General features: G+C 48.5%; 2 protein-coding genes across 3 annotated transcripts in view; one reads left to right on the forward strand and one right to left on the reverse strand.

Moving 5' to 3' along the window:
* DNAJB12 (DnaJ heat shock protein family (Hsp40) member B12) overlaps positions 1–20099 on the forward strand; it is a 20472-nt gene extending 373 nt beyond the window's left edge. Inside the window, exons 2-9 of one of the 2 annotated variants that reach the window (XM_085302051.1) lie at positions 4393–4567; positions 5964–6109; positions 8980–9165; positions 11034–11113; positions 12214–12323; positions 15643–15815; positions 16507–16658; positions 18039–20099. In XM_085302051.1, the coding sequence (XP_085158177.1) occupies positions 4393–4567; positions 5964–6109; positions 8980–9165; positions 11034–11113; positions 12214–12323; positions 15643–15815; positions 16507–16628 (992 nt within the window). In that variant the 3' untranslated portion in view covers positions 16629–16658; positions 18039–20099. Of the gene's footprint in view, positions 1–4392; positions 4568–5963; positions 6110–8979; positions 9166–11033; positions 11114–12213; positions 12324–15642; positions 15816–16506 lie in introns of both variants that reach the window. The other variant, XM_085302050.1, reaches the window with a different exon arrangement.
* A 3726-nt stretch (positions 20100–23825) lies between these two features.
* DDIT4 (DNA damage inducible transcript 4) lies at positions 23826–26070 on the reverse strand. Its single transcript, XM_085302052.1, has 2 exons — positions 25919–26070; positions 23826–25157 (listed from the first exon to the last, which is right to left on the reverse strand). The coding sequence occupies exons 1-2, from the start codon at positions 26013–26015 to the stop codon at positions 24667–24669; spliced, it is 588 nt and encodes a 195-aa protein (XP_085158178.1). The 5' UTR covers positions 26016–26070; the 3' UTR covers positions 23826–24666.
* Positions 26071–26179: the final 109 nt, after the last annotated feature.

Genomic DNA, 26179 nt, shown 5'->3' on the forward strand with positions numbered 1-26179 from the left:
CGGCCGCGCCTTGCCTGAGGCGACGACGCCGAAGCGGCGGCGCGCGGGTGCTGCGGAGGGGGCCCGGGGCGCCTTGCTCCTGCCCCGCGCTGCGCCCTCCAGTGCGACGCCCCCGGCCGCGTGCCCCAGCGGCCGCCCCTCGCTCACGGCGCGGACGCGCTGCCGTCGAGGGGATGCGCGCCCATCTCAGGCGTGCGTGTGTGCGTGCGCGCCGGGGAAAGGGCTGCCCGCCCTCCCTGCTRCCGCCGGGGCCGAGCGTAGCAAAAGGCGGCGGGGAGGCGTCGAGGACGGCAATGGCTGCGGCAGCATCGCGCCGGCCTCCTTCCCGTGCATGCTTCTCTCCCTCGGTTACTAYGCCCTGCTGTAGCTGCGAACAAGGCTGGAGGTAGCTCAACTTGGATGTAGCTAAAGGATAATGCTGATGTTCCTGTATGCTGGCTGCAAAGCGAGGAAGAGGAGGAAACTGTTCAGCAGAGGGGGCAGAGCATGAGCGCAGGACTGTGCCGGTAGGCGCAGAGTGAGATCTCCGTGTGCAGCGCGCACAGATGAGTGACAACCAGCCTTCCCGACTGGGCAGGTCACCGCCTCTTGCAGCGGCAGGGCAGGGTGGGCTGCAGAGCCTGACCCCTTCCTGCTCTGCAACCAGGCGGGTTGTTCTGCACRCAGCAGCCGCTGTGTGCAGCAAGAGCATGCCTGCTTCCTAGGGAAAAGGCTTCTAGGAGCCGCCTGCAGCTAGCAGAGCCCTTTCTGCAGCCCTGGCAAGCCAAGGTTGCTGTCAGAAGTCTGAAACCGGGGACTCTGCTGCCAAAGGACAAACCTTAGAACAGTGTTTCAGTTATTACTTGTTACTGGCAACGTTCATCTGACTGCTGATGTCCCTTGCTGATTCTTGGTCCTTACTTGTTGTCTAGGAGGGACTTCAGGAATTAAGGAGAAGGGTTTCTATGCAGCGATGAAGGTGGGAGAAGGAACATTAGGAGCCAAACGCAGCGCTTTCAGTAACTTCCAAAATTCTAGGTGCTTTCCTGCTTCTGGTCTGTTAGCTGGCTGCGGGGGTGTGATCCGGTTTGTTTTGTGAGGCCATCGTTAGAGAGCATGCCGTTGYGCAAATAGAAGCGGCTTGGCATGGTGGAGTGAAACTTCTCATCCCAGGCTGCGAGTTACAGAAGGCCTCCATCCTCTCAGGCTGTGGTTCTCGTTTTCTTGTTTTGACTGTCCTGCAGCTCTGTCTGCCGTACAGAAGTAAAATCGCTTTGGTTGTGGTCGTAGCTGCAGCATCCCCTCCTTGAGCACRTCAGCTGGAGGAACTGCAGCCAGTTCATGTAGTTCGTACGCAGGCGAACAAGCATAGTGTGTTTGAGCTTATGTGCCTCAGATGTGCTTGTTTTTTCCTGGCTGGGCCTTTCAGCAAGGTTTGCTTCTCGTTTCTTAGACCCTATTGATAACCACAGCACAACTACTACGGTTCACTTCAAAGTGCATAAAAAATATTCTGCTGTCTTGGAGATCACGTGCCTATTTTATGCTTTTTGAGGAACCATCTCAAAAGCTCCTTGGAAGCCTTATGACAGATTTTTTACAAACTACTTTCTCGTCATTTTCCAACAGATTAATTACCAGTTACATACAGTTCTTTTCTAAGAATGTTCTTAAGCTGCAGAAATTTGTGTAAAGGGCTATAGGTGTGTGTGKGGGGGGAGTTGTTTGTTTGGTTGGTTTTTAACTTTTACAGACCTTATCTGAATTTTAATTTTGAGTTTTGCTTCTTGAGCCAGTTGTTTTGGGGCCTGTCRTATTGAACTTTACTTTCTTCTTCCACTAGTGAGCTCTGGGTGTGTAGTCAGGAAATATTGCAGGACATCTTACAATTATACATTGGTCACTGAGACCTTACRTAGTTCATGTGCTTCTGGGAAATCTCTTTCTCTTTCTTGTAAGTTCCGTTAAATTTGGCAAAAATGAATTACGTGGACCTTATGCAACCAGCGTTTCAGACTCTGACCTCGGCTGAATCCTATGGATGTCGTCACAGTAGCAGCAGTGGTTTTGCTAGGGGATTTTAGCAAAAATCACCTCCTGCGTAAATGCAGCTGGACACGTTGTCATAGCTGCAAAATTCCACTGTTTGCTTTTACAGCAGTGATTTTGGGGAAAGGGGGAAAAAATAACAGAAGTTGAAAAAAACACTAGCTAATAAGTGAGGAAAAGCGATCCATAACATGTGCTGGCTGGGAAGGTGAGTCAGCGGAATTGAAAATGAGTTCAGTGGTCTCTAATCCAGCAGTTCATGAACTTGCGCTGTGCTGTGAGCATGCAGAGGACCAACGTGGCTGTGGGATGCAGAGGCAAAAGGACGAGGCTGTAAAGCAGAATGGGAGCGAGCTGTGGCCGTACGTGGGCTTTTGTGGTTGGTTTTGAGAACCGCATTACCAAAAATCTGTTGGCAAGCTGTAGGGAACTGAGCCCAAAACAAGAATAGGATGGGTGGAGGGACTGCCTTGAGAGACGAGGCTTAGAAGCGCCTGTCACACTGCTCTGAGTCTGGAAGTAGCAAAACAAAGACTGTAATTTTGTGAACATTTGAGTAGTGTAAATATGAGGGAGGCAAAGATTTGTTCATTCATAACGCTGTAACTAAGAACAGYGGACAGAAACGAAGAGAGAATCGAGACCAAATTTAAAGTTGAACTTCCCTAGAGTGAGATTTATTAAACTGGAATAATTTTCACAAAAAGAAATGCTGATACAACTCTGGCTTGCGATTCCAGGAGAATAACATGAACAGCATTAGTATAAAAATGAGAGCTGGATGTGCTCATTTGCCTGGACGTTTTTCTCCTAGCTTACTCTGACAAAMTGTCAGAAAGAACGAGCTATCCTATTCGATGTTACCCAAAATATCAAGAGAGGCCAGAAGTAAACTGTAAGCGATGCCTCCGAGGGATTTTGTAACAGATCCGTTTAAAGTGTTCTGAAAGCTAAAATATGCAAAGCCCGCAAGCTTGAATGGCCGTTCGGTAAGTTCCTGGTCTTTAGCATTCTTTCATTTCTACCCTTCGTAGCCTTTATTGGCTCTTGGATTATTGAGCAGTTTTTTTCTTGTCCAGACAAACTTTGCGAGGCAGATACGATATCTTGGCCCATCTTTTGGCTTGCGTACGTTGTTTGCACTTGCTTGAAGAATGTGATACCCCCATAGTGCAAGGTCTGTAACATGCAATCTGCTGGAGGAGATGATATGTCTCTCTCAGTTCTAGGCTCAGAGTAAAGGATTGCAAACTTTWCAAGTTACAGATGCTCCTGTTAAGAACATTTTCTATTTTAAATCTTATTATTTGCCCCTGTTCTTTTTAATAGGGGTAAAACTTACAAAATTCAAAAACTGCTCGGACAAAGAGATCAATCTGATATTTACTGATATTTACTTTTTTTAAAAAAAAAAAAAAAAGACAAAAATAGTTTTAGAAGACGGAGATGTCTGGCTGTCAGAGAAATAGATAACGGAARGATCCTCTGTGCTCAGAGAAGTCGTCTTTGGTTTCGTAGTGCGGTCAGCTACGGACCTGTRTTGTTAGGCCAGGCCTGACTATSTTTGCCCTCTTGGCTGAAAAGACGATAGTGTCTGAGCCTCACAGAGAGGAGATGGTCTGAAACGATGTACCAAATATTTGTATGTGCCCCATTTAAGGAAAGGATGCAAATTTATGCCATTTGTATTAAGTCATTAAGGGAAAGGATGGTTTTCACAGCTTCCTCCGATGAAATCCGTACAGCAGAGCAGGAGAAGAGGGCACCCTTCTGACTCCTTTCTACCGACCCTCTTGTGCTGCCAGCAATAAGGACTGTGGCGCTCCATCCCGAAAGGGGAGTGTTCCTGCTCTGTCTCTCCCCGAGGAGTGTTTGACTGGCATCCCCTGGTATTAATTTCTGAGCTCTCTGAAGACTTAGTGTTGTCACGTGATTTACCTCACAGAGTAGGATCTCCGAGGCAGGAGATGGGAGTGAATAATACGCAAACGTTTGGTTGTTAAGGAAAGATGTGGAAAAAAGCGAGAGGACAAAGATAGAGCTCTTTGGTGATCTGCTGCAGTTCCCAGACCTGTTGGCGCTCTGGCTGGAGGGACCTGGGGATTTGGCAGGGGCTGCATAATTTGGGAGAAGCAAGTAGGGCATCTGTAGAACTATTTATCGTGTTTGGACAAGAGGCGGTAGGAAATCTAGGGTTCGTTGAGTGAAAAAGTGATGATATTTCTGATGAAGGCTTGGGGAAACCTTGAAGCTGTGGAAGAGAATAAGAGGGGTTTCTCTTTTTGTGGGAGAACGGAAGCATGGATTGAGCTAGGTGGTCTCTTACCTTGTTTTTAGTTTCTTCTCATCTCTTTTTCTTTTCAGTTCTGCTCGAGTCACTCAACAAGAATGAACAATCATCCAATGGCCAGTTCCAATCCAAGGAGTCCACAAATCCCCAGTACAAGAAAACGACTGGAGACTTCCCATCGGCCAACGGGGAGGCTGGCGGGGAGGCTCCYAAGGGTTATACTCAGGACCAGGTGGATGCAGTGAAGAGGTGTGTGCACAGCTCTCCACGGCTTTGATCCACTGTTTATTTTGATTTTGTTATGTCATGCCAGTCTGTTTTTTGCAGTGTTTTAAACATGTAAAGGTGGAATGTGAAGGAGAAAGGCGCATGGAGTAGGTTAGAATTGTACAGTAACTCACGTTCTGTGCCATGTAAGGAGATCTGGTCAGCTTTGAACCATACTGAGTGATCTTAGTTGGCTAGGTATTAAAAAGATTCTTAAGAGGTTTTAGCGCTACACCAGTCCTGAGTGGTGGTTGCACTGGATCTACAAAGGATGAGCTTTTCYCCTAAAAGGCACGTACAGTTGCTAGAACTGTAGTTCTTTTCCTGGCTGAAGTCCGAAGAGGCATTTTGGATGCATGTATTTCACAGGCTTCACGTTAGTGCTTGTTTTAGTGCTATTCAATAATACTGTGAAAAATCCCAGTCCTGAAGTGTATGAGTGGAAATCGTGTCGTCGTCTTGCTCTCCTGCTGATTTTTTACTCATGGTCTCTCTTAAAGCTCAGTAAAATAGAAAGCCACCCCAGGACACTTCATTCTGTTAGCACAATATAGTTCTAAAGCTCCTGCTGGAAAGCCTCAGCGCATGTTTATCTAATCTACAGTTTTCYAAATACTATTTCAGCTTTTCTTTATTCCTCTATACCATTCCTAAATACTGGAAGTTGAAGGGCTCGACTGCAGACACTTGGTAAACTTTKTTTAGGGGTATGGATATGATTTGAATTGCGCAATAACTGCTCTGGCTCATTGACTTCTGGGTGTATTTATTACACCATCCATTTCTCCAAGAATCCAACCTGCTCTCCTCTGTACACGTGAAGTCGTGTGGGAAATAGAAGTAATTACGGAACTGTGAAGGTTCATAGTATGAACTAGGCTGCTCACGCAGGCCTGGGCAGCTCCCTTTTTCTTCCTCTAGAAATCAACTGATTTTATTTTTAGGTCTGTGAATTAACTGAGTCTTGAGGTGGGGGCGGGGAGGAAACAGCTATCTTTCAGATCCTGGCTGCCATTTGTAACCCCTGCATCTCCTGCATAACCATCAAAATGTGATCGTGACRAAGCTGAAGCTTGTTTGTCAGTCAAATGCTTTTGCAGATGATCTCATTGCCTGGGCAGAGGCCCTTCTACCTTTACTGGCTTGACTTGTTCTTTGAGAATGTTTGTGTGCTGCTCATGCAGGCACGCTGTGAATGAGTATATGAGGGGAAAAAAAGGGTTATCCCCTGCAGAATTGGAACTGCGTAAACCAGAGTTCACTGAACAGCATCAATCTAARCTGAGATGGGTGATGTTGCAAAGTTGACGTATTCAATGCAAAGAAACTTCCACAGCCAAAACTAACTGTYCATGTTCTCTCATCTCTCTACTGGTAGGGTAAAGCAGTGTAAAGATTACTATGAAATTCTGGGAGTAAACAGAGAAGCTTCTGATGAGGACCTGAAAAAGGCTTACCGGAAACTTGCACTGAAGTTCCACCCGGATAAGAACCATGCACCAGGGGCTACAGAAGCGTTTAAAGGTAAAATACGTTTCCAACTTTGACTTACCCTCAGCTGTCAGGTGTTGGTGCCGAGTTGGACTAGCAGGAACTCTAAGGACAACCTCACGAGTCAAACAGTGTGAAATAAAACTCGTGTCAGTAAGACTGTCACAAGTCTTTTCAGGAAGAGCTGGGAAGTATGCTTAGATGAGCTTTTACCCTGCAGTTGTGAATGCTCAGTAGTTACATGTGGGCCAGGTAGATCCCTTTTATCCTTAGAATAAAAGCAATAGCATTACACAAGAACTCYGGTTATGTGAAGTAAAATAAAAATAAAGGAAGCGTGATGGTGATCACGCAGCTAGGCTTCAGCTGGACTAGTTCTGAAATTGCTGCATTTACTTGCAAGTAAAACGAGGGCTTTTCTGACGATTGTTCCTGAAAACAGCCCTGCGTTCAGAATCTGCCTTGGCACTAATACCCAAGACTTACCCTTTTCACCTCAGTGGGACCTACGGAGGTGACATGGGCATTGGTGGTGGTATTCTGTGTGACTTGGCCTGTGGGATTTTGAGGAGTGGTGACTGATGCGATGAGAACTACCCGGTGGATGTGGATCAACACAGTAAATTTCCAGGTGGCTAGAAACTGCATTTTCTCTTGCAAGCTGTGGAAGTTTGACTGTTATCGTTTTACTAAACAAACATAGAACCTCTTGATGCGAATTTTACGGCATTACTTTTTGCAGTGTTAAGCTGTGTAAATACTGCGGTCTGATTCTAGCCAACTTGGGAGTGAAATACACAGAATGTCTGTTCTGTTTTCTGTGCAGAAAGGGGGAACGAGGCTGGCCTGGTGTGAGCGTATTGATACAGTGTTTGGGTATGCTTCTAGCAGACATAAATTCAGCAGTAAAAGTCTTATGTAAGGATTGTGTGTAGGTCTTTTAAGACTTAAATCCGTGACTGATAAGCGTATTGCTGTTAGCAAATAATGAGCTGACCCTCAGCTACTTGGGAGAGCCTTTTTTAGTGTGGGGTCCAGATTAAACAGTGAATGACCGTGGACATCTATCTACATAGCATGTGCAGTAAGCCACTGTTCAATAGTTTATCCTTCGATCCTTGCTAAGTGGCGAAAGGCAGGTTTCTTCACTTGTAATCTTAAATAGTAGTGTTTGCCAAAGGCTTTAACAAGAGTTACGTGCCAGAAGTCGTGCATTAGGCAAGGTGCCCTTTATCCTGCGTTGCGGGGCTATCTGCTATCAGATTATCTCTCTTTCAAGCCTTGTCTCATTGGTTCTCCCATCCTTCAGCACCTACGCTGAGCTCCTGAGCTGCAATGCTCACTAAAGCCCAGCTATTTGGTTCCAGAGGGTAAAGGGGGAAGCGTACACTACTATGAGGATTTTAGTTAATTTTTTCTAACATTGATGTATTAGCTGATGTCTTGACGTTCCTCTTCCCAGTGACAGCTGATAAAGTGTTACGTTTTGTCCTGAGACCTTGTCTCAGTCCATAGTTGCAGTCGGCCAGAGCCTGTCTTGGAGCAGGTTTGCATCACTACCTTTGGCTGACGTTGGAAAAAGAGTTGAACCTGGCTACTTTGGGCTAAAATCTTGATTTGGAATGAGATGTTTCTTGGGCTTTGTCAGCAGAAAGTTAGGCAACGAGCAAATCCTGAATGCCTCCRTTTTCATTGCCTAACATATGGTTTGACAGAACAAGCTAATTTRCTGAGAGCCTGCCCTTGTAGTTTAGCCTCCTTGCTTGATTGTAGAAACGTTTGCTCTGTGTGCACTGATTATAAACAAAAATGAGAATAAACGTACTGTTATTATATCCTCCACTCTCCAACACTCTAGGCCAAGAAGAAACTGAACAGCTCAGCCTGGCTGCTGGCAAAATTTTCAATCTTAGGGTTCATCTGCTCAAAAGGGCATGTATCTCCCTTCTCCCTCACTTCTGTTCCTGCCTTTTTTACATCAGTCAGCTGTAGTACTGTGATTTTTTTTTTCAACTTCCTTGTGATGCAAGGAGGAGAGAAGAGGCACTCGGCAGTCAAATACAGAGAACAGAGTGGAAGTGGTAAACTGGGCTGTGTAAAGAAAGAAGTACAGAAATAGGAAGGTGGCAGGCAGACATTTTTGGCAGCCTAGTTATTACGTGCTGAGGTTGGGAAGAGAGTTACCTGGGAAACTGGCGGGGATTTAGTTTCAGTACATTTCCACTGTCACAGGCGGTGGTTAACCATCCTTGTAATTATGCACCTTGCTTCTGGCATCTAGAAATTTTTTAGTTCACAGACATAACTTTTAGCCAACATTTTCTTAGTAGGTCTTACTGGAGGTTTTAAAGACTCTTTCAGTGATGTAGGCCATAGTTAAATCCTTTGCAGTCCTGATTTTAGGCTCTAATATTGAGTYGCCATAATGCCACTTTTGGATAAAATTTGTCAACTAAAATCATAATTTCCTGTACAATGGCTGAAGGATTTGGACACTAGTTGTTCAAAAGAAATAGCAAGTTTAATAAATGAAATGAGTAGCTGCTTTCTTATCAGTTTTCTTCAGCAATTCATAGGTTCATTCATCTGGGAGGATTTCTCAATGGATGTATACCAAATTCATACCAATGATACTAAAACTTCTTAATTTCAATTAATTGAATAATCAATTCAAGTAATTAATTATTCATTAAGTTTGTTGGCCCGGTTTTCTTTTGTCCGTGTTCACCCGAGAAGTGTGCCAGGTGCTGGTGCTGTGTAGCTGAAGTAGCGTTTTGAAAAGATTTGGGCGGTTGCGAATCTCATCTGTGTAATGAGAAAGGCAAGTCCTGCCAGTTTGCGGGGATGAATGTATTATTTGTAGAAGAAAGAAGTTAATTGCTTCCTTGTTGCCAACATTTCAGCCATTGGTAATGCATATGCGGTATTGAGCAACCCAGAGAAGAGGAAGCAGTATGACCAGTTTGGAGACGAGAAGCTCAACCCTGCTCGGCACGGACACAGCCACTCAGACTTCCACCGCGGGTTTGAAGCAGATATCTCCCCTGAAGACCTCTTCAACATGTTTTTTGGTGGTGGTTTTCCCTCTAGTAAGCCTGTTAAACCTTAATCTCGTGAATGGGACCSAATCCTTCTGACAGAGCAATAATGCAATAGTGATTTATTCAGCTGTGCAAGGGCCGGCTTGAGAGCTGTGTTCTTCTCCACAGCCAAATTTGATGAGAGTTCTCCTTCACAAATGATCTAAACACCTAGAGTTTTCTAAATTGTTCACATAGGTGCTTGGAGAACTCAGCAAACAGCAGGTTATACCATCGAAGCTGGACTTCTTCCCAGCTTCAGGTATTTGTTTGCATGCTGGCGATATTCACTATTTTTAGGTTGGGCTGAACACTAGAACAAAAATGATTTGTTTTAATGCTAGTTGTAAAAGTAACCCTATTTTGAAAACAGATTTTCTGCCTGGTGGTTTTGGACATTAAATCTTCTCATCAGAACAAAATGTAGTAACTTCTAGGCCTTGTTCGTGATCTGTATCTGCACTGCCACACAGCTGAAACAGTTTCTTTGAGATGAATCTCCACTTCCTTTTTTTCCACTGTCCCATAAAAAAAGATGAAAGTGTTATTTCTAGAGCACAATTTAAACCATTTGGGTTGAAAATCAAATCTATATCATCTCTATACGCAGTGCTGATCGTTGTTTGGGAGCAGCAAAAAGCAGAGTGATTGTTGTTTCTCTTGATCAGTTCAGATCAAGAAGATATTTAATATCAGGGTCAGACTATTTTAGAAGATTCCCTTGTATTTTCTGTAGTCATATTTGGCTGGAAGCAGAAGCTGTGATTATTTGGGCTCTCGGGACAAACTTGGAAAAAAATATTTCTGTTTCAGTCGAATAGATTGAAAGTAGCTCCTTCCTATCTGATACCTAAGAATTAACACATTAATATCAAGTACTTGAAATGGCATCTTGAGGCCTTTTGTATTCATGTTCTGCGTGCTGGAGAGGTAAAGCTACTCCAGTAAAAACAGTGAGTTTTATTTTAGCTTAATCTCTTTTCCTTTTCTCACTGTCCCGTGGGAATTCAAGATCAGTTTCTCGGTTGGCCTCCCTTTTCAGCTGTAGTTTTGACGTTTAAGACAAGACAAGGAAGAGCTCTGTTTTTATGGTGGAAAAAAAAGAAAAACAGAATGTTCTCTTTTTAATTGGTTTTATTCTAAAATTAAATTCTATCCTATTCTAAGTGAGAGTCCTGTACAGGATATTCTTTCTGTGTAGCTAAGCCTGCTTCAGGCACGAGGTTGGACTAGGTGACCTTCTGAGGTCACTTCCAAAATGGATTTTCCTGGGATCCTACAGAATCCTGTGGCTAGATCTCTGTGCCCACCACCAGTTCACCTTTAGACAAACCCGCTCAGCATACGCTGGGAGGATTCCTTTTTCAGCTGAGGCTTTATCCATMGCTCATTTTGTAAATGCTAACTTCAGGTCATAAATATAGATTCTTTTGTATAGGTTCTTTTATCAGTCTCCTGTGAAGTCTCATATCTCATCACCTTAAAGCTACGTAGTCTCTGGTGAGCTGTTAAGGATCCCTCCTTTACTGCCTGTGCAGTGCCTCGCAGTCTCCCTGATAGATGAGGTAGGCTGAACTGGGAGCAATGGTAACAGCAGACCAGATCTAAGTGTGAGCWCAGTGTAAATGCCCTTTACAGTACCTCCCTCTGTCCCTTTATCTTTGCTGAGTGTGGCCAAAGCCAMAGCAGCAGATCCTTCTTCTGACACACTGAAAATTTTCTGAATTTCCTTTGGCTTTTTAGCACTCCGTCTGCTCTATCTGTTGCCTTTTTAATTGGTGAGGCAGTGTGACCATATTTTTTGGTTCCATCACAGCCAGCTGACATGGTGTTATGTGCCGTGAATGCTTTGTAACAGTTTTCTTTTTTGCCTATAGGTAACGTTCACGTATACAGCAATGGCAGGATGCGATATACCTATCATCAGAGGCAGGACAGACGAGAACATCAGGGCGATGTAAGTGGAGAACAGGCAGAGGGCTGGGACTGTAAGAGTGTTCCTAATATATAAATCGCAGCTAGGTAGTGCGGCTGTTTTATGAGACAGTCCTTGTTTTCACATCCTGGGCAGGAATGAGTAATGGGAAGTAATTTAGCTCCAGAATTTACAAGAAGCTGCTGGTTTAATTACCTGGTGGCCCTCCATGGGCTTTCATAGCTGTCTTCCGGTGGGGAAAACAGCGATGTGTSTAGAAACAATGACACCTTGAGATAAGATTGTATCAGTAAACGTGTTTGTTTTTAATACAGGATGAACATTTCTTTTCTCGTTTAATCCCTTAATTTAAAAAGCCAATCCACCTTTCGGATGATGTATACTCTTAGCTTCTCCCAACATCGTCTCTTTCTCCCTTTTATTCTAGTATTTAAGATGGGGGATTCCTAATCTGTGATGCTTAATTAGCCAAGGAAAGCACTTGATAGCATGATCTATTGTTACGCTTTTCGTCACAGAACCTAAGTCTGTCTGCAGCACTCCGAGCCCTTTAATCTAGAGAACTGAGAATAAAGGAAAATTGCTGTTTTCTGGGGATAGCCAGTGATGGGTTTTTTTAAAAGAACTTCCTGTGGGTTTTTCTCAAGGTTAAAGGTAGAAGAATACTCTGCTAGAACTGCAGGGAGCGCAGGAGGTGAGGCAGAGGGGGAATTACTTTCATCTGAYGTTGGAAAGGGGAGAGTGCTTTCCATAAAACTGGTTCTGCAGTTTTGATCACTAGCTCGAGCAGGACAGGAACTGCACAGTGGCAGATGCCCTAGACAAACAAAAGGTGGGCTCGAGGTTTTGAAATGCACTCCCAAGGCTACCTCTGCCAGTCCCCTTGTCCTTTATCATGTCTTTGGAAGGGACAAGAAGTCTGGACCTTCAGARTGATGCTGCCCTTGTTGGAGGGGAATTGTCGGGCTGCTGGATTGCTCCCAGTTATTTTGGGACACTTCCTAGGAGGGAGCAGGTGAATCGAAGTCGTGGTAGGACTGTGAAGGAGGAAGAGCAATACTGTAGGATCGTTGTGTAYGTGTGTATGAATGGCACTCCACTGTGTATTTCTGTTCCTTCAGGGTGGCCTTGGGTTGTTTGTCCAGCTGATGCCTATCCTCATCCTGATCATTGTGTCTGCTCTCAGCCAGATGATGGTCTCCAGCCCACCCTACAGTTTGAGCCAGAGGCCGTTAGTACCTGTTATTCTAAAACTTCTTAGACTGGGCTTGAGGTTGGGTTCTGGAGGGCAGGGTGGCATTATGGGGTAGGGAATCAGACTGTTTTTCCTGTCGTTTTTTGCTTTATCTTTTCCCACTGCTGCCCTTCTCCCAGATGCCACACACATCAGGGAAGGCCTGCTGCTTCTCAAGCAGGCCTTGAGATGGAAGGCACAGGGACCTCACAGAAGGTGCACGCTTGCCTAGCAGAGGGTGTTCTTTGGCAGGGATCTTCCACAGTCCGTTCTCATTGCTAGGTGAGAAAGGGAGAGCCTAAAGGACTTTGAGAGTCTGTAGCCCAGTAGAGGTATTTCAAAACACGTGGGACCCTATGTGCAAAACAAAACCAGATCTGTTCTTCAAAACAGTCTCGGCTGCATTTGCATGTAGTACAAAGCAATACAGAAAGAGGAGGAGGAGTAAAAGACATACAGAATAACGGATGCTTCCAGAGAAACCCTCTGTTTTTGAACTCTTAACCTTGCTGTGAAATAGCTGTAGCCAGAAATCTGTTATGCAAAAGTGATGCTGTCTCCTTCCACCTCCTGTGGAMGTTCCATGGTCTGATCACATTGCTGACGAAATAAAACAGATTTTTATTGTTGCTCACTTTGCAGTGGCAATAAAAAAATGGGAGAACAGACTCRATTTCTGGCTGCTTGCGTGATTCTTGCAAAGGCTTAATATATTTCCAGTGGAGTTCCTTACGTGTTTTTAAAAGGCTAGTGGAGGGCAGATTTGGTTATAGGCAGCGGGCCCCATTTAGTTTCACTGATGGCAATGTTTGCCGATGATGAYCTTTAATATAAAACCCAGCTTACCTTTCAAGTCCAAGGCAAAGGCACGTTAGCGCTTAGATCCAAAAGACAGAGCATTTTTGAACAAAGCACAATTAAGARTCATTTGGAGAGGCTAAAGAGTGTTGAGGTATGATTCCTGTAGTAYTTATTAGAACTATAAAAATTAGCATATTTGTGTCTAGACCTGTTTGTTTTAGGTTGTTGAAGAGAGGGATTTATCAGGTAAAAAGACATTCAGCGGAGAACAACTTTCAAGTGGACAGGGATTTGCTTTCAGCTTTGTCAGCTGTCAGACAAGAACCATCCCTGAGCCCCACATATTTCTCTGCCATGCAATTCCCCGTGCTGAGTTCAGGACCCAGCTGAGCCCTGCACATTAAGGTCTGTGCTTGGTTCTAAGGCAAGCGCATTTTTGGTTGGCCTGACCTGTGACTATTTCACATCTTTATTCATGACAGATTGAGTTTCAACTTTCTGCACCTCAGACAAAGTTCTTTTAGTGGCATGGTACAATTCCTGCCTCAGCTAGATACTGCTCCCATTAGCGGCTGGGACACTAAATTAAACTATGTGCTTGGGTAATGCAAGCACACCGATTTCTAAGTTTGGGTTTGGACAGGAGAGGCAAATGAGCTGATCTGGACTGAAGAGTCCTCTGTCATTTTGTTTGAGTGACCAAGGCACTTGAAACTAGTTGAAAATGCATCCTGTGCCGGCAGGCGGTGCTGTGTGCTCGCTCGCTCAGGCAGCCGGCYCCTTTCTGCTGCCAGATCTGAAGGGAAATGCTGTACTTGGCTGTTGTTTGGCAGAGAACTGGGGCTCCCTGCAGTGAACTCAGTGAGCAGGAGGTGAGAAGCTTTTGAACCTAGCAATRTTTGATGGCACAGAGGGGTTTTGGTGCCACTTGTTTATGGAAAACTGTTACTGAGAGTGGCAGAGTCCTAAAGAACCTTCTGTCATTCAGTTCCCTTTGTAAACCTCCTTAAAAGACAGCTTTCTGCTGAGAGAGCTGTCTAGTTCTGTGCCCGTATGCCTGTGCCACCCTGCTATTCAATAAAAGCCTCGTGGAATTTGCCTGATGTAACTGCCTGTCTGACTTCAGGTGGCAGGTTTCTTGCACCAAGGCCTGCCTGYATTCTCTGTGCAGTCAGGAACGCTGCTAGGGCTCTGCCGGTTCAAAATGCTCCTCCTTTGAGGGCACACTTTGAAGCCTCCTTACTTCCTCTTTGTACAGAAGAGAAACACAGACTTTTGGAGAGCTTAAGGCTGTGTTTTGATAGGTAAAATAGTGAGCTGAGCTTCTTGCAGGCTGCCTCTCTGCCAACAGATGCTGCCTGAGATGCGTTAGCATTTGTCTTGAAAAATGCTGAGAGTGCTTTTCGGTCCTGTTAAGTCTATCCAGTTGCCCACTGTTTGTCCCTGAAAGCTGGTCCCTGGTGAAACGTGCAAGGGTGTTGGAATCACTCCTGTAAACCCTGATAACAGACTGAAGGGCAAGCTGATGAGTTAATGCTTATACCTGGTTTAAGAATCAGGCTCGCTTTTAATGCAGCAACCAGCTGGTATTTATTGTGGGGAAACTTTGGGCACGTCTCCAGTTGGAGCTGTTCCTGATGAATCTAGTGTTTGGGCACAGGTCCTCTGTTACGGCTTGCAAACACGCCCTAGCGAGTATCTCTAGGTTTGCTGGAGTACTGGGGAAAATAAGTACACCCACTTGGTCTGAAATGCGAAGCTGCAGGGGCAGGGTAATGAGAGATTTCCTTCTAGAAAGTGCTTTCTGTGCTAGTCGGTGCAGGCTTGAGTGCAGAGTGGATCTGATTTTGTTCTTGCAGCAACCGTGTTCGTTGCAGCATGTGATGTGCTAGAGGAAGCTGACACTCTTGGGGTTAGCAGATATCTTCAGAGAAGAGAGCAAGGGGACTGGGTTCAACCGAGAGGCAGCCTTGCTGAGTAAGTAGGGCTGCTGAGGAGTTGTGACAGCCGGCCTGTGCTCCGCTCTGACCCCTGCACTGCCTTAGCCCTCTATGCAGACACATTTCTGCCATGCTGGCTGGTCTTACCCTGCATCGCAAGTGCATCCACCTCCTAACTTTGTAACCATCCTTGGAGCTCAGCATCAAAAACAGATGACGGTGTCGTCAGCAAGGAAGTTGCAGAGGGATTTAATTAGTGCTGAAAATTCTAATGAGCACTTTATTTTAAATTTATTTAGTCCGTGGGCAGTCTGCCTCAGAGATATGTCTGTATTCAGAGCTCTGCCCACCTAGCTAGAGGCCTGGCAGGTTTTCTTTCCCAGTGTTAGTGTTTCAGTTCTGTCAGAAATGCTTCTCCTTACCAAAGCTTCGAGTTCATGGATGCACAGGAGTGGTGTATGTTTTCAGTGGTTTGATACTGTGTGTGGCATGTTGGGCATTCTAAAGAGCTGGGAGCTTTCTGCTCTGCCCTTGAAGAGTGTCCTGTGCTGTTCTGACTTTCCTCCTTGAATTAGGTCTGTGGGTCACATACACAGGAGGGTGACAGAGCACTTGAAAGTCGTCTACTACGTATCCGAGAACTTTGCAGAAGAGTACACAGGCACAAACCTAAAAAATGTTGAAAGAAGCGTGGAGGATGACTACATCGCAAATCTTCGAAATAACTGCTGGAAGGAGAAGCAGCAGAGTGAGTAGTATGGGGTCAGGAATGGAGGATTTTGCAGAATGAGGTCCGCTTTGGAAAAGTCTGTGATTGAAGACTGAGTTATGCTAAAGTTATAGTGTAATATGGTGTGAGGACATTTCTTTCTCTCTCTCTCTCTCTCTCTCTCTCTCTCTTTTTTTTTTTTTTTTTTGGGGGGGGGATATGTTAGTGCTGCTGTAGAACAGATCAGACACGAGTTGTGCCCCGCTCGTGGGGATGGAAGGCTGCAGACATCTGATTTGCAGGAGACCCCAATGGCTCTGTCTAGTACTTTAGTTGTCCTCTTGCACAGAACAAAATGCCTTTTAAATATTTCTGGCGTATCCATCCAGCTCCCAAAATAGGCATGTCTGAAAGTCTGCTGCCTGTGATGTCCTCCATCCTACATCCCGTCTCCGCTCAGAAAGCTATTCTTGCAGCACTGAAATCATCTCATGTGTTACTGAACGAGCACAGGGATGGGAGAGACAGCCACCCAGCCAGTCTGCCCGTGAGATAATTTGGCCATCTGGCCAGTCAGCGCAGTGTGGCGACTAAAGCAAACTGTTTGCAAGCTCAAGAACGTGAGGTGCTTCCTGTTCCCAGCGTGGTCCGTGGGGTGTTGGTGGTGGATGGCCTAGCGGATGATCTCCTTTCACGTCGTGTTTGTAATGCTGGGCTTTCCCTTTTGCAGAGGAAGGCTTGTTGTACCGGGCACGCTACTTCGGAGACTCAGATCTGTACCAGCGAGCACAGAGGATGGGCACTCCCAGCTGTAGCAGACTGTCTGACGTTCAAGCCTCTCTGCACGGATAGTCACTGCCAGCCCACTCAGCAGAGGTCTAAGTACGAGCTGGCGATGCTTCCCGTGACGCTGAAGCATGGCACATCAGTGCTTTTAATACTTACTTAAATCTCTGTTTAAGACGCAAGTCTTCACGAGTCTCCTCTGGATGCACACACATAATGGGGGGAAGCGCCGCCCTCTGTCAAGTGTACACACTTTAATTGGGAGATTGATTTTGTTTAGTTTGCATGTCAGCACCCTCAGCTCTCTCCAAGCTCTCTGTTTTCTCTGGCGTTGTTGGTGTTGGTTCTCTAGGAACAAAGCAAAAGCCCCAGGCATGTTGGCGACTCAGCTGAGTTCTTGTCAACTGTGCATTCGATACAGTGGTAGTGTGTGCCTTGGCTGGTTGGAAGTTTTTTCCCGTGTCTTGCAAAGCCTTTACCAGCCTTGGGAGCCAGCTGCCACGTTTTAATGAACCTTTTTGTTGCTTTATTGTCTGTTTTATTGAAAAGCTGTTATCCTATGGCACTTGAAGAAATACGATGACAGGGAATGGACTCCTACAGCACAGATGTTCCTTGCCCCCTGTGGCCTTTCCGTGACACTCAAGGAAAACAAAACAAACGGTCAGAGTTTGTAGCAGGCTGTAGAAGTAACTTACTGTATTAAACCGAGAAACAAAGCTGAGCAYGAGTCTGGAAGACTCATGGGTTGGAGAGTTTAAATTAAGGCAAGTCTAGTAGCATAGAGGAGACCGAGGTGCCCTGGGTCATAGGAGAACCTATGAAAAAATTGGCATGGAGTTTGGAGTCGCATTTCTGCTCGCTTATTTAGGCTGATTTCACCTACCAGGTATTAAAAAACCCGCAGGCTTCCTCCACCCACAAAACTGTTTGAAAGYGGGTTTTTTTTAGAAAACTGAAGGTGAAGCTCAGACCAATTTTAGTTTTGTAGATGCCATTTAGGCCTGCAGAGACTTCTCCGGGACAGTGGATATCTAGCTACTTGATTTGTACACACGAGTAAGAAGGTTTAGCAGTGGAATTTTTGTTTGTTTTATTTTCTTTGGCATATAGAGCACATCTGAAAGTTTGGCCCTTAGATCAAATCCTATGGGTCACATTCTGCCTTTATTTGGGTGTATCCTGGTTTTGGAACCGTTGTTATCTTGATACGCCCACTGTCTTGTTTTGATAASTGCACCTCTTGCTCAGTGAGAGATGAGTATTAATTGCCTGCTTTTCTTTGTGAAATGCAGCACTTCTCTGTACCCATGATCAGAAAAAGAGAATCCCTCTTCAACAGAGGACCCACTGCACGTTGAATTGGCRTGGCTGAAAAAGCCGTCCCCTGAATCTAGGGGAAGGGTGGGAAGGGGAGGGGGGTACTGTGACATGTAACTGGCTGGAGACTGACACAGTTACCGCTTTTATTCCCAGACTCTTGAAATGCCTGAAGACTTTTGGTGAAGTGCACTGAGCCGAGGTGACAGACTTTATATTTAAAGAATCAAACGTTAAATTAAAATGGAATTGGAGAATTAGCAGCGCACAACTGCCCTCTTTCTTCTCTCTGTCTGTCTCCGCCGTTAGACATCTCAGGCAGCAATTAGAACAGGAAATAAAGCTGCCCGTCTTCCTCCCTCCCTTCCAACACCGCTAGAGTGCGACAGTCTAGTTGCTCCTAGGATACCACAACCATGAGAACAAATGTGTAGAGTGTAAAATAATAAAACAAAACTGCAGAAGCCACGAAGCAAAAGGAGACTCTTCGTGCCTGCGCTGGTCATTTCTGATGGAGAGAGAAAGCGGACAATTTGATGATAAAAGAAAGCTTAAAAAAATATATAATCTATTTAGAATTAATTTATAGCTGTATATATGTTGTACTTTTAAACTATGCAGGAGTTGGATTAAATTATTATGTTTTGTGCCAGGCTTAGTTTGCAGGGAAGCAGGAAGTCTCTCTTCCCAGGGTGGCCCACTCCGCAGAGCTTTCCTGCCTCAAGACACTAAAACGAGGAACACTTTGCAGTTGTTGTATTTTGCTTTCTTGAGGACAACAGCATTCTGTGGCTTAGGTTGTTGATGCCTTACTTTGGGGTTTTAATAAAAATTTTCAAATCTGTAGGGGGTGGAAAGAAAAGGAAATTGTCCAGACATATGATTTGTTTTTGCAACACTGGCAGAAGTTACAGCAGGTCAACTGAGCACTGACATCTCATTCAGTGAAGGAAAGGATTGTCCTAGATGGTTTTAGCTCATCAGTTGTTCGGTTTATCTGTGTGCGTAACTTTTTTTTTTTTTGCAGAGTCTGCTTTCATTTTGCCTCGTAATCAGTGTGCAGCATTCGTTCTGTAAACAGGGCTTTCCGTAAGCTGTGTCCCTTTGTTCTTCTTTTATTTTTTTTTTCCCCCTAAACTTGGGGTTCCTCTCCCACCGGCACTCCTACTTGTAATGTGGCTGTGGCCTTGACATGATATTTCTGATGTTTCTTTGAGGAGACCTATAAAATATTGATATCCATAAGAAACGGAGCTTTTTATTGCTTCTGTTGAAAGAAGTTTTGCTGGGGGGGATCAGCAATCAGAGGATATACTTGATCTCCTCAGATTCCTGACTGAGCTTTGCAGAGCACTGTCACTAGATCGCAGCTAAAGATGTAGCTCTTTTATAGCAACAACTTTGCCAATCTTGCATTTCAGAAGCAGGAATGATGCTGCAGAAAGCSTTGGCTTACCTGCTTTATCAGGCAGGACCTGGATTAGAGCAGCGGAAGAGCGCTCAAGGTTACGTCCTCTCTCTTTTGTCACATGCACAAGAGAAGCAAAAACGGAATGAGTGAAGTTACCTTCAGTGGAATAAACTGGATTTTTTTGTACCCTGCAGTTAACTTTTGTCTAAAGACATTTCCTGTGAGAACCATCCCCAGACACCCTTAGGGGAATTAATCAAAACAGCGGTGGCTTCTGGGTAGGGTGGCAAGGGCTGSAAGAAATGAGAGGTAAGATGGTTTTATTTCTTTATCGTTAGAAATCTGTATGCTCTGTCTTTGGGTTTTTATTTATTTTGCAAAATATCAGCCCTCTTGTTGACTATAAGCCTTATTATCCCACAGCTACCATGACTTGGACCTGATTTTAAGGGGTTTTATTGTTGGGTTTTTGTTTTTAATGATTCCTTCGTCTGTGGAAGGAATTTGGTGGAAGTATGGCATTATGAAATAACTCTTTAATAGAGACACCGGCTAGTTGGCATGAAGAGATCATGGAAGGGGGTGTAAGTGAAAGTCACGTTTGCAAAAGGTGCTGAATGTCTTGCAAAATGGCATTCCCTGTCCGGAGCCTGCCCGCCAAAACCTTTTGATTTTTTTTGAGTAGATATCCATGGATAATATGAGCGAGAAAGCATAGATCCTAATGGATGCTCACAGAAGCTGTATTTCTTGATTTAGAATTAATTATAAAATTGTACATCTATAAATAAATGTTTATAACGTGAGATGCCTCAGCTGTGTTTGTATCGTGCAGACTCTCGCGTTGCATCTTGAGGGCAGTAACTTGGAAGGAAGTGAGGAGAGAACAGTGAGAAGAAAAGGTACAAGCGCTGTGAAAGCGCTGCGTCCCCGCAGTGCCGCTCTTCCCGGTTTATAGGTTTTACTTGCGTTTGGAGCCCGGAGGGAATGCTCTTACAGCGGCTGGGCAGGTTGCCTTGCTGCCRTATTCCCGTGTGCACGTCTCTGACCTATTCTGGTTGTCTGTGGGCCGTTTCCTCACCCGGCTTTGTGTCCTGCCCTAACCAACTGCTGTTTTTACCCCTCTCTGCTGCTCTGGAGTCGCATCTGCCACGCACCTAGATCGTACCTCTAGGCACCTGCAAGCTCCAGGCTTGGTACCTTTCTAAAACTTGCCTCTTCTGCCAGTTCTGCTTGGGCTGTGTCTTCTCTTCCTGCTTCCAGGTGGCCCTGCGCAAAGGCTCTGGTGCTCGTCTTCGTGAAGAGGCCAGGGCGTGGGGRGTCCTGGAGCTCCTACACAAGAAGTTTGGAAGATGTTAGCAGGTCGCAAGCAGAAGGTGACACAAGGCACTCCTGCAGCTCCAGCAACGCCTGACTTCCGGAAGGTTGGAGGGAATTTTGCAATGGGATCCCCATACAGAGCCTTAGGGGGGGACGGGTGTTGGATATGCCGAAAGTCTGGAAAGCAGTTGGACTGAGAGCTCCTTCGAGCTGCRCGCAAGGCTCCGGAGGCCACCCTGTCTCAGTGAGCAGCCTGCTGCCTCGAGGACTCCTCGAGCTTCTCCCAGCAGAGCTGAGGAGAAGGGTGAATGTGATGGGCAGCTGAAGAAATTTGGTGTAGGTGCTCAGTAGCTTGAAAACTTGTTCTTGGAAAGAGTTACCATCAGTGGCTTGTTGTCAGATGGTCGGGGGAATGTCCCCTTTTCAAGGGGAGTGTCTCTGGCCCGTGTTTGACCTCGCTCTGTTCCACGTTTGCCTGACRTGAATGATAGGACGGAGGTTAATCTTGTAATAATTTTAAGTGACGACAGCGCGGGGTAAGTTGCCGCCATTTCAGAGAACCGTTTGGGGTTTTGGCAGCTTGGAGAGGCAGTTCAGAGCCCGCGAGAACGAACCGAACGAAGCCGAGCACAAGTGCCACCCTTGGGAAGGGGGCGGCCGGTAACGARTCGGGAACGGGGACTGACCGGCTGGGCTTTCCGCCCCGGGGGCGGCGCTCACGGCGCCCCGAGGCCGAGCCTCAGCAGCGCGCGGGGGGCTCTGCCCTGGGCCGCAGCGTTTGCCCGGCGCCGTCCTCCTAGGAAGCGGCGAACGTTGTGTTGGAGACGGCCGCAGAGAGAAGGGCGAGATTGGGCCGGAGGCCGCTGGGGGTCGAAGGCTTCGAGCTCGTCCCTCTTTGGCRTTTGTGTGTCCTTGACCGCGAGTAACGGTTTGTCCTTAGGGAGAGCGTCGCTCCCAGCCCGGCTGTGTCYGGGATCGGTCCTCCAAGTACGGAGCCGGCGGGAAAACTTCCGGGCGCGGGAAAGCGGTGGGAAGTTCCCGGGAGGCGCGAGGAGTCCCGTTGCCTTCGGCTGGCCGGTTGCCTTCCGGCTCGAAGCTGCGCGCGGGGCTGCRGACTGCGCCGCAGCACCCAGCACGCCGAGTTCGCCACCAGGAAAAGAGGGTTTCAGCAGCGCCGGCCCCAAATTTAGGGCTCCAGGCCGCGCAGGGCGCCGTTTTCCCACCTTTCCAAGGGCTGCRGCAAAGACGGGGGGGATTTGGGCCCGGCTCGTTCGGCGGGGCCGGCCAAGCTTTTAACGGCGGTGGYGGCTGCGGGAAAGGCAGCAGCGGAKGCGGCCCTGGCGGGTACGGATGCCCAGGAAAGCTTGTTTTTTTGGGGAGGGGGGAGGAGGGAACAGCTGAAATGGGAAGTCCAGGTGGCTGGCTCGGGGTGGGGGTCGGGGGGACACGGTGCCCCGGGGCGGCTGGCGGCCCCACGTTGCCAGGCCGGTCACGCGCGCTGCAAGTGATCCCCCCATGTCCCCGCGTGCGCGAAAATATCCCTCCGTTTTCCCGGGAAGGGCTAAATACAGCCGCCTCCGCACGAAGCCTTCTGGCACCTTCCAGGCGAGCTGCGAAAATGTCCCGGCCCTGTTTGCCTTCCCGGGACCTCCCCCCCTACACACACACTTCCCAATTTTAACTGCGGAAAGGGCACTTTGCTATAAATAGGACGGACAGACGGACGGTGTTCGGCCGGGGCTGTTGCAGCGGGACGGGGCGCGGGAATGAGCCGCTCTGACCCCCCCCCCCAAGTCTGGCTAAAACAAAAGAGAAAAAAAAATACATGAATATATTTATTAGCGTTTCCCCCCCCCCCAGCTTGGTTTCCACCAGCGATCGCTGTTTTTCCCCTCTGAAACTAGAGCGGGGACTGCGGCGGGGAGGCCGTCGCCGGCCCCGGAACCTGAGCGCGGCGGAAAGCCGAGCGCAGGCGCGTCGCGCCTCTCGGGGCTCCGCAGCGGGGCTTGGGGGGCGCCCCGAACCTCGGGAAGGCGTCCGGGTGCCCGAGGGGGGAGCCCTGCACGCGCTGCGGGGCTCTGCGGGCCTGGCTCTGCTTGCTGCTTTGCTTCCTCCTCGGTGGTGGTCGGCAGGAGAGCAATCGCGGGTGTCAGCGTTGTTCCGGTGGCCGGTTGTGTTTTTCAGAAACAGGGTGGGTTTTTTTTTTTTTTTTTTTTTTTTGGAAAATGTCCTTTCCCTCAGAAAGTTGATGCCTGTCTGCAGGGGCTGTGGGGGTGGGAAGGGGAATACGAACAAAAGCCCAAGGCCAGAACGAACTCGCGTTCAGATGGAAATGTTTCTGCCCAGCTTTATCCTCTGCATCTTGTGCCTGGCTTTTAATTTGCCGAGTGACTTAATTACACTTTAATGAAAGCCTTTTATTTTTTTCCTGTTTTGGGGATTTTTTTTTCTCTCTGAGCTGTTGTAATTGTAGGCTTGCGTAATGGGTCTCTCTGCCCGGAGCAGAGGACRGAGCGCTGGAGCGTGCTCCGAGGGGAACCTTTCCTGTGCCAGCCTGGAYGCAGGGGAACTCGGTGTGACCCAAGCAGTCTCCTCTTTTGGGACTGGCCTCCTGGGTTTTATTATTTATTTATTTTTTAGTAGATAACCTGGCTTTTTGCATTCCCTGCAAGTATGGCTGATATATATGCATACATATATATATAGGAAAACTACAGAAGAAGAACCTTCTCGAAGTTGGAGGGGATTTTAGCCGTGTGAGGTGGACTTTCACCTTCGGGGTGCCTCCCCCACGCYGATGTTGGTGAGACGCTGAGAAACATCAGGCGTTTCCTGGTGTCCTCCCGCAGGAGCTGGCCTGGGCTCAGGTGACGGGCTCCCGTCTCCTCCCCTGTGACGGTGACAGGCTGTTTGTGTGCTGGGGACCTGACTCAGCTCCCCACTGACTCCGCCACCCTTGAGTCACCTCCCYGTGCCCTGCAATTAGAGGTAACTGGAGCGCGGTGCGGGCGCCCCGGTGCCTTCGTAAGGGCCGAGACACGCGCAGTGCGAAGCACGGGGGCTGCCGCACCGGGGTGAGAGGCTTGCCAAGCATGCCACAGCTAAGGTGAAGTTGCCTCCGTGTGACAGCACTGAGGCCTCCAGCAGCACACGTGGCAATAAAGCCCAGCTGCCTGCGGAGCATCAAGCCAAGACACASAGACAGCCAGGTGTCCGTTAGAAAGGTTTTTATTAGAAAAGTAAAAAAAAAAAAGACACAATTGCATAGAAGTTCTGCACTTGAACATCAAGTGAACTAGTGTAAACTGTAATCAACGGGAGCGCGTACCGCCCAGGAGGCCTGCGAGGGATCCTGCCCTCGGTCCCAGCGTCRCCGCGCGCCCCTTCTCCCACCAGCGCCGCGGGCACCTTCCAGCAGGGTTCATTTCAGGGATCAAAGACACAACACGATTTCAGACCCCTGCCCCGGTCATCCCGGCTCCCGCTTTTCCTGGGAGTCTGAACATAGCTGCCCAGATGTCAGTAGTGGAGTTTTGTCTCAGATCCAGAYTCAGGTCACTCATTCCCACACACGCACCCTCCCCCAAAACCATCAATTACAATCATCGTTAACAAGAAAGAGAAGTCACCAAAGAAGTCACCAACAGTGGGGAGAGGGCCTGTTCCCGGCAGCCCTGCCGCCGGGACAGGGAGCACATCGCCGCAGTCGCAACATCCTACAGTCATCAAAGTGTACAGCTAGCACAGCACAGCCCCCACCGCTGCCACCTGGGGCCAGCGCTCCCCGGCAGGGCTGCTCTGCCTGCACCGGGGACACCCCAGCGTGGCTGTCACGGCAGGGACCTCCGCCTGCCCAAACTACTTCAACCTAGAGCTCTACTCCACCTAACCTAAACTACAGTGGCTGCTGAGAGCTGCCATGCTCTAACCAGCTTTTCTTTTTTTTTTTTTTCTCTTTTTTTCCTCTCCCTCTTGTTAGCTCTTCCGAAAGCACTTGGGTGAGCTGTTTCTCCAGGCCGGCATGCCGTGGCTGGCCCCCTCCAGCGCAGCCCATCAGCACTCCTCGATGAGCAGCTGCTCAGAGCTGTATAACTTCTTCTTGATGACCCTGAAGCCTGTGCCCAGCTTCAGCGACTGGCTGAAGCCAGGCGTGAAAGCAGGCGCCGAGGCAAGGAGTCCCTGGATCTTGGGCCAGAGGCGAGAGTCCAGCCGGAGCACAAGGGTGAGCTGGAAGGTGGGCACCACGGCGGGGTCCACGGTGATGTGCCCCACGTCGTGGCAGGCCTTGCCGTGCTCCACACAGAGGTCGAGGAGGGCCCCTCGCAGCCCGCAGGGCTCGCTGCAGGCCAGGTGCAGCAGCTCTGTCCGCACTTGTGCTACAAGCTGGTCTGGCATGAGGAGCCGGGAGCAGCGCTTGGGGCCCAGGGGGGCCTTGCCCAGCGTGGCCTGGACCACTTCCATCAGGTTGGCGCACAGCAGCTCGTCCTCGGGGTCATGCAGCAGGTCCAGGTCCGGCAGGGAGGCCTCGTCAGCATACTCGGCGTCTGTGGAGGCAGCAGAGAGGCAGGTCAGCACCGGGCAGGGATGAGGGGGATGGGGTCCCACTTCTGGCCTTTCCCAGGGGACACTTGGGGGCCAACCCCCAGGATTGGGGGCACCTGATGGTCACATGGAGCCTTTTTGCAGCCCCCACCATGCTGCAGCAGGGCAAYGCTGGGCAGTGGCAGGACCCCCACCCATCAGGTGGGACTCCTCCATCAATGGGGAACCTTCTCTAAGATCCCAGCCCCTCAAGGGGACCWCATGGTGGAGCCTCCCACCATTAGGGGACCTTCTCTAGGACCTCAACCCCCTGAAGGAACCTCATGGGGATCTCCTCTGGGACTACAACCCCTCAAGGAGACCTCATGGGGGAACCTCCCACCCCTTGGGGACCTTCTCTGAGACTCAACCCCTTGAGGGGACCTCATGAGGACCTCCTCAGGGACCCCCACGCCTCAAGAGGACCTCATGGGGGAGCCTCCCACCCGTGGGGGACCTTCTCTGAGACTCAACCCCTTGAGGGGACCTCATGGGGGAGCCTCCCACCCATTGGGGACCTTCTCTGAGACTCAACCCCTTGAGGGGACCTCATGGGGGAGCCTCCCACCCGTGGGGGACCTTCTCTGAGACTCAACCCCTTGAGGGGACCTCATGGGGGAGCCTCCTACCTACTGGGGGCCCTCTCTGGGACCCTCAACCCCTCGAGGGGACATTATGGGAAACCCCCCACCCACTGGAGACCTTCTCGGGCACCGCCACTTACCTCCCTCCGAGCCGGAGGCGCTGCCCAGGGACTCGCAGTCYGAGGTCTCCAGGCGGCCGCGCTCGCCGCCCGCCAACCGCTCCCAGAGCCCCGGCATGGCGCCACTAACCGCCACCAACCACCGCCGCCGCGCGCCCCCTCCCCGCCGCGCGCGCCGCTGCGCCCCCCACCCCCCGCCCCGTCCCTCCTTATAGAGCGGCGGCGCGGGAGGCCCCGCCCCCGCTCCGCGGCGCCCGCCAATGGCAGCGCGGGGCACGTCCG

This window comes from Rhea americana, unplaced genomic scaffold (genome assembly GCF_003343005.1).
Source record: "Rhea americana isolate MKP2758 unplaced genomic scaffold, rheAme1 scaffold_183, whole genome shotgun sequence".
NCBI classification, from domain to species: Eukaryota; Metazoa; Chordata; class Aves; order Rheiformes; family Rheidae; genus Rhea; species Rhea americana.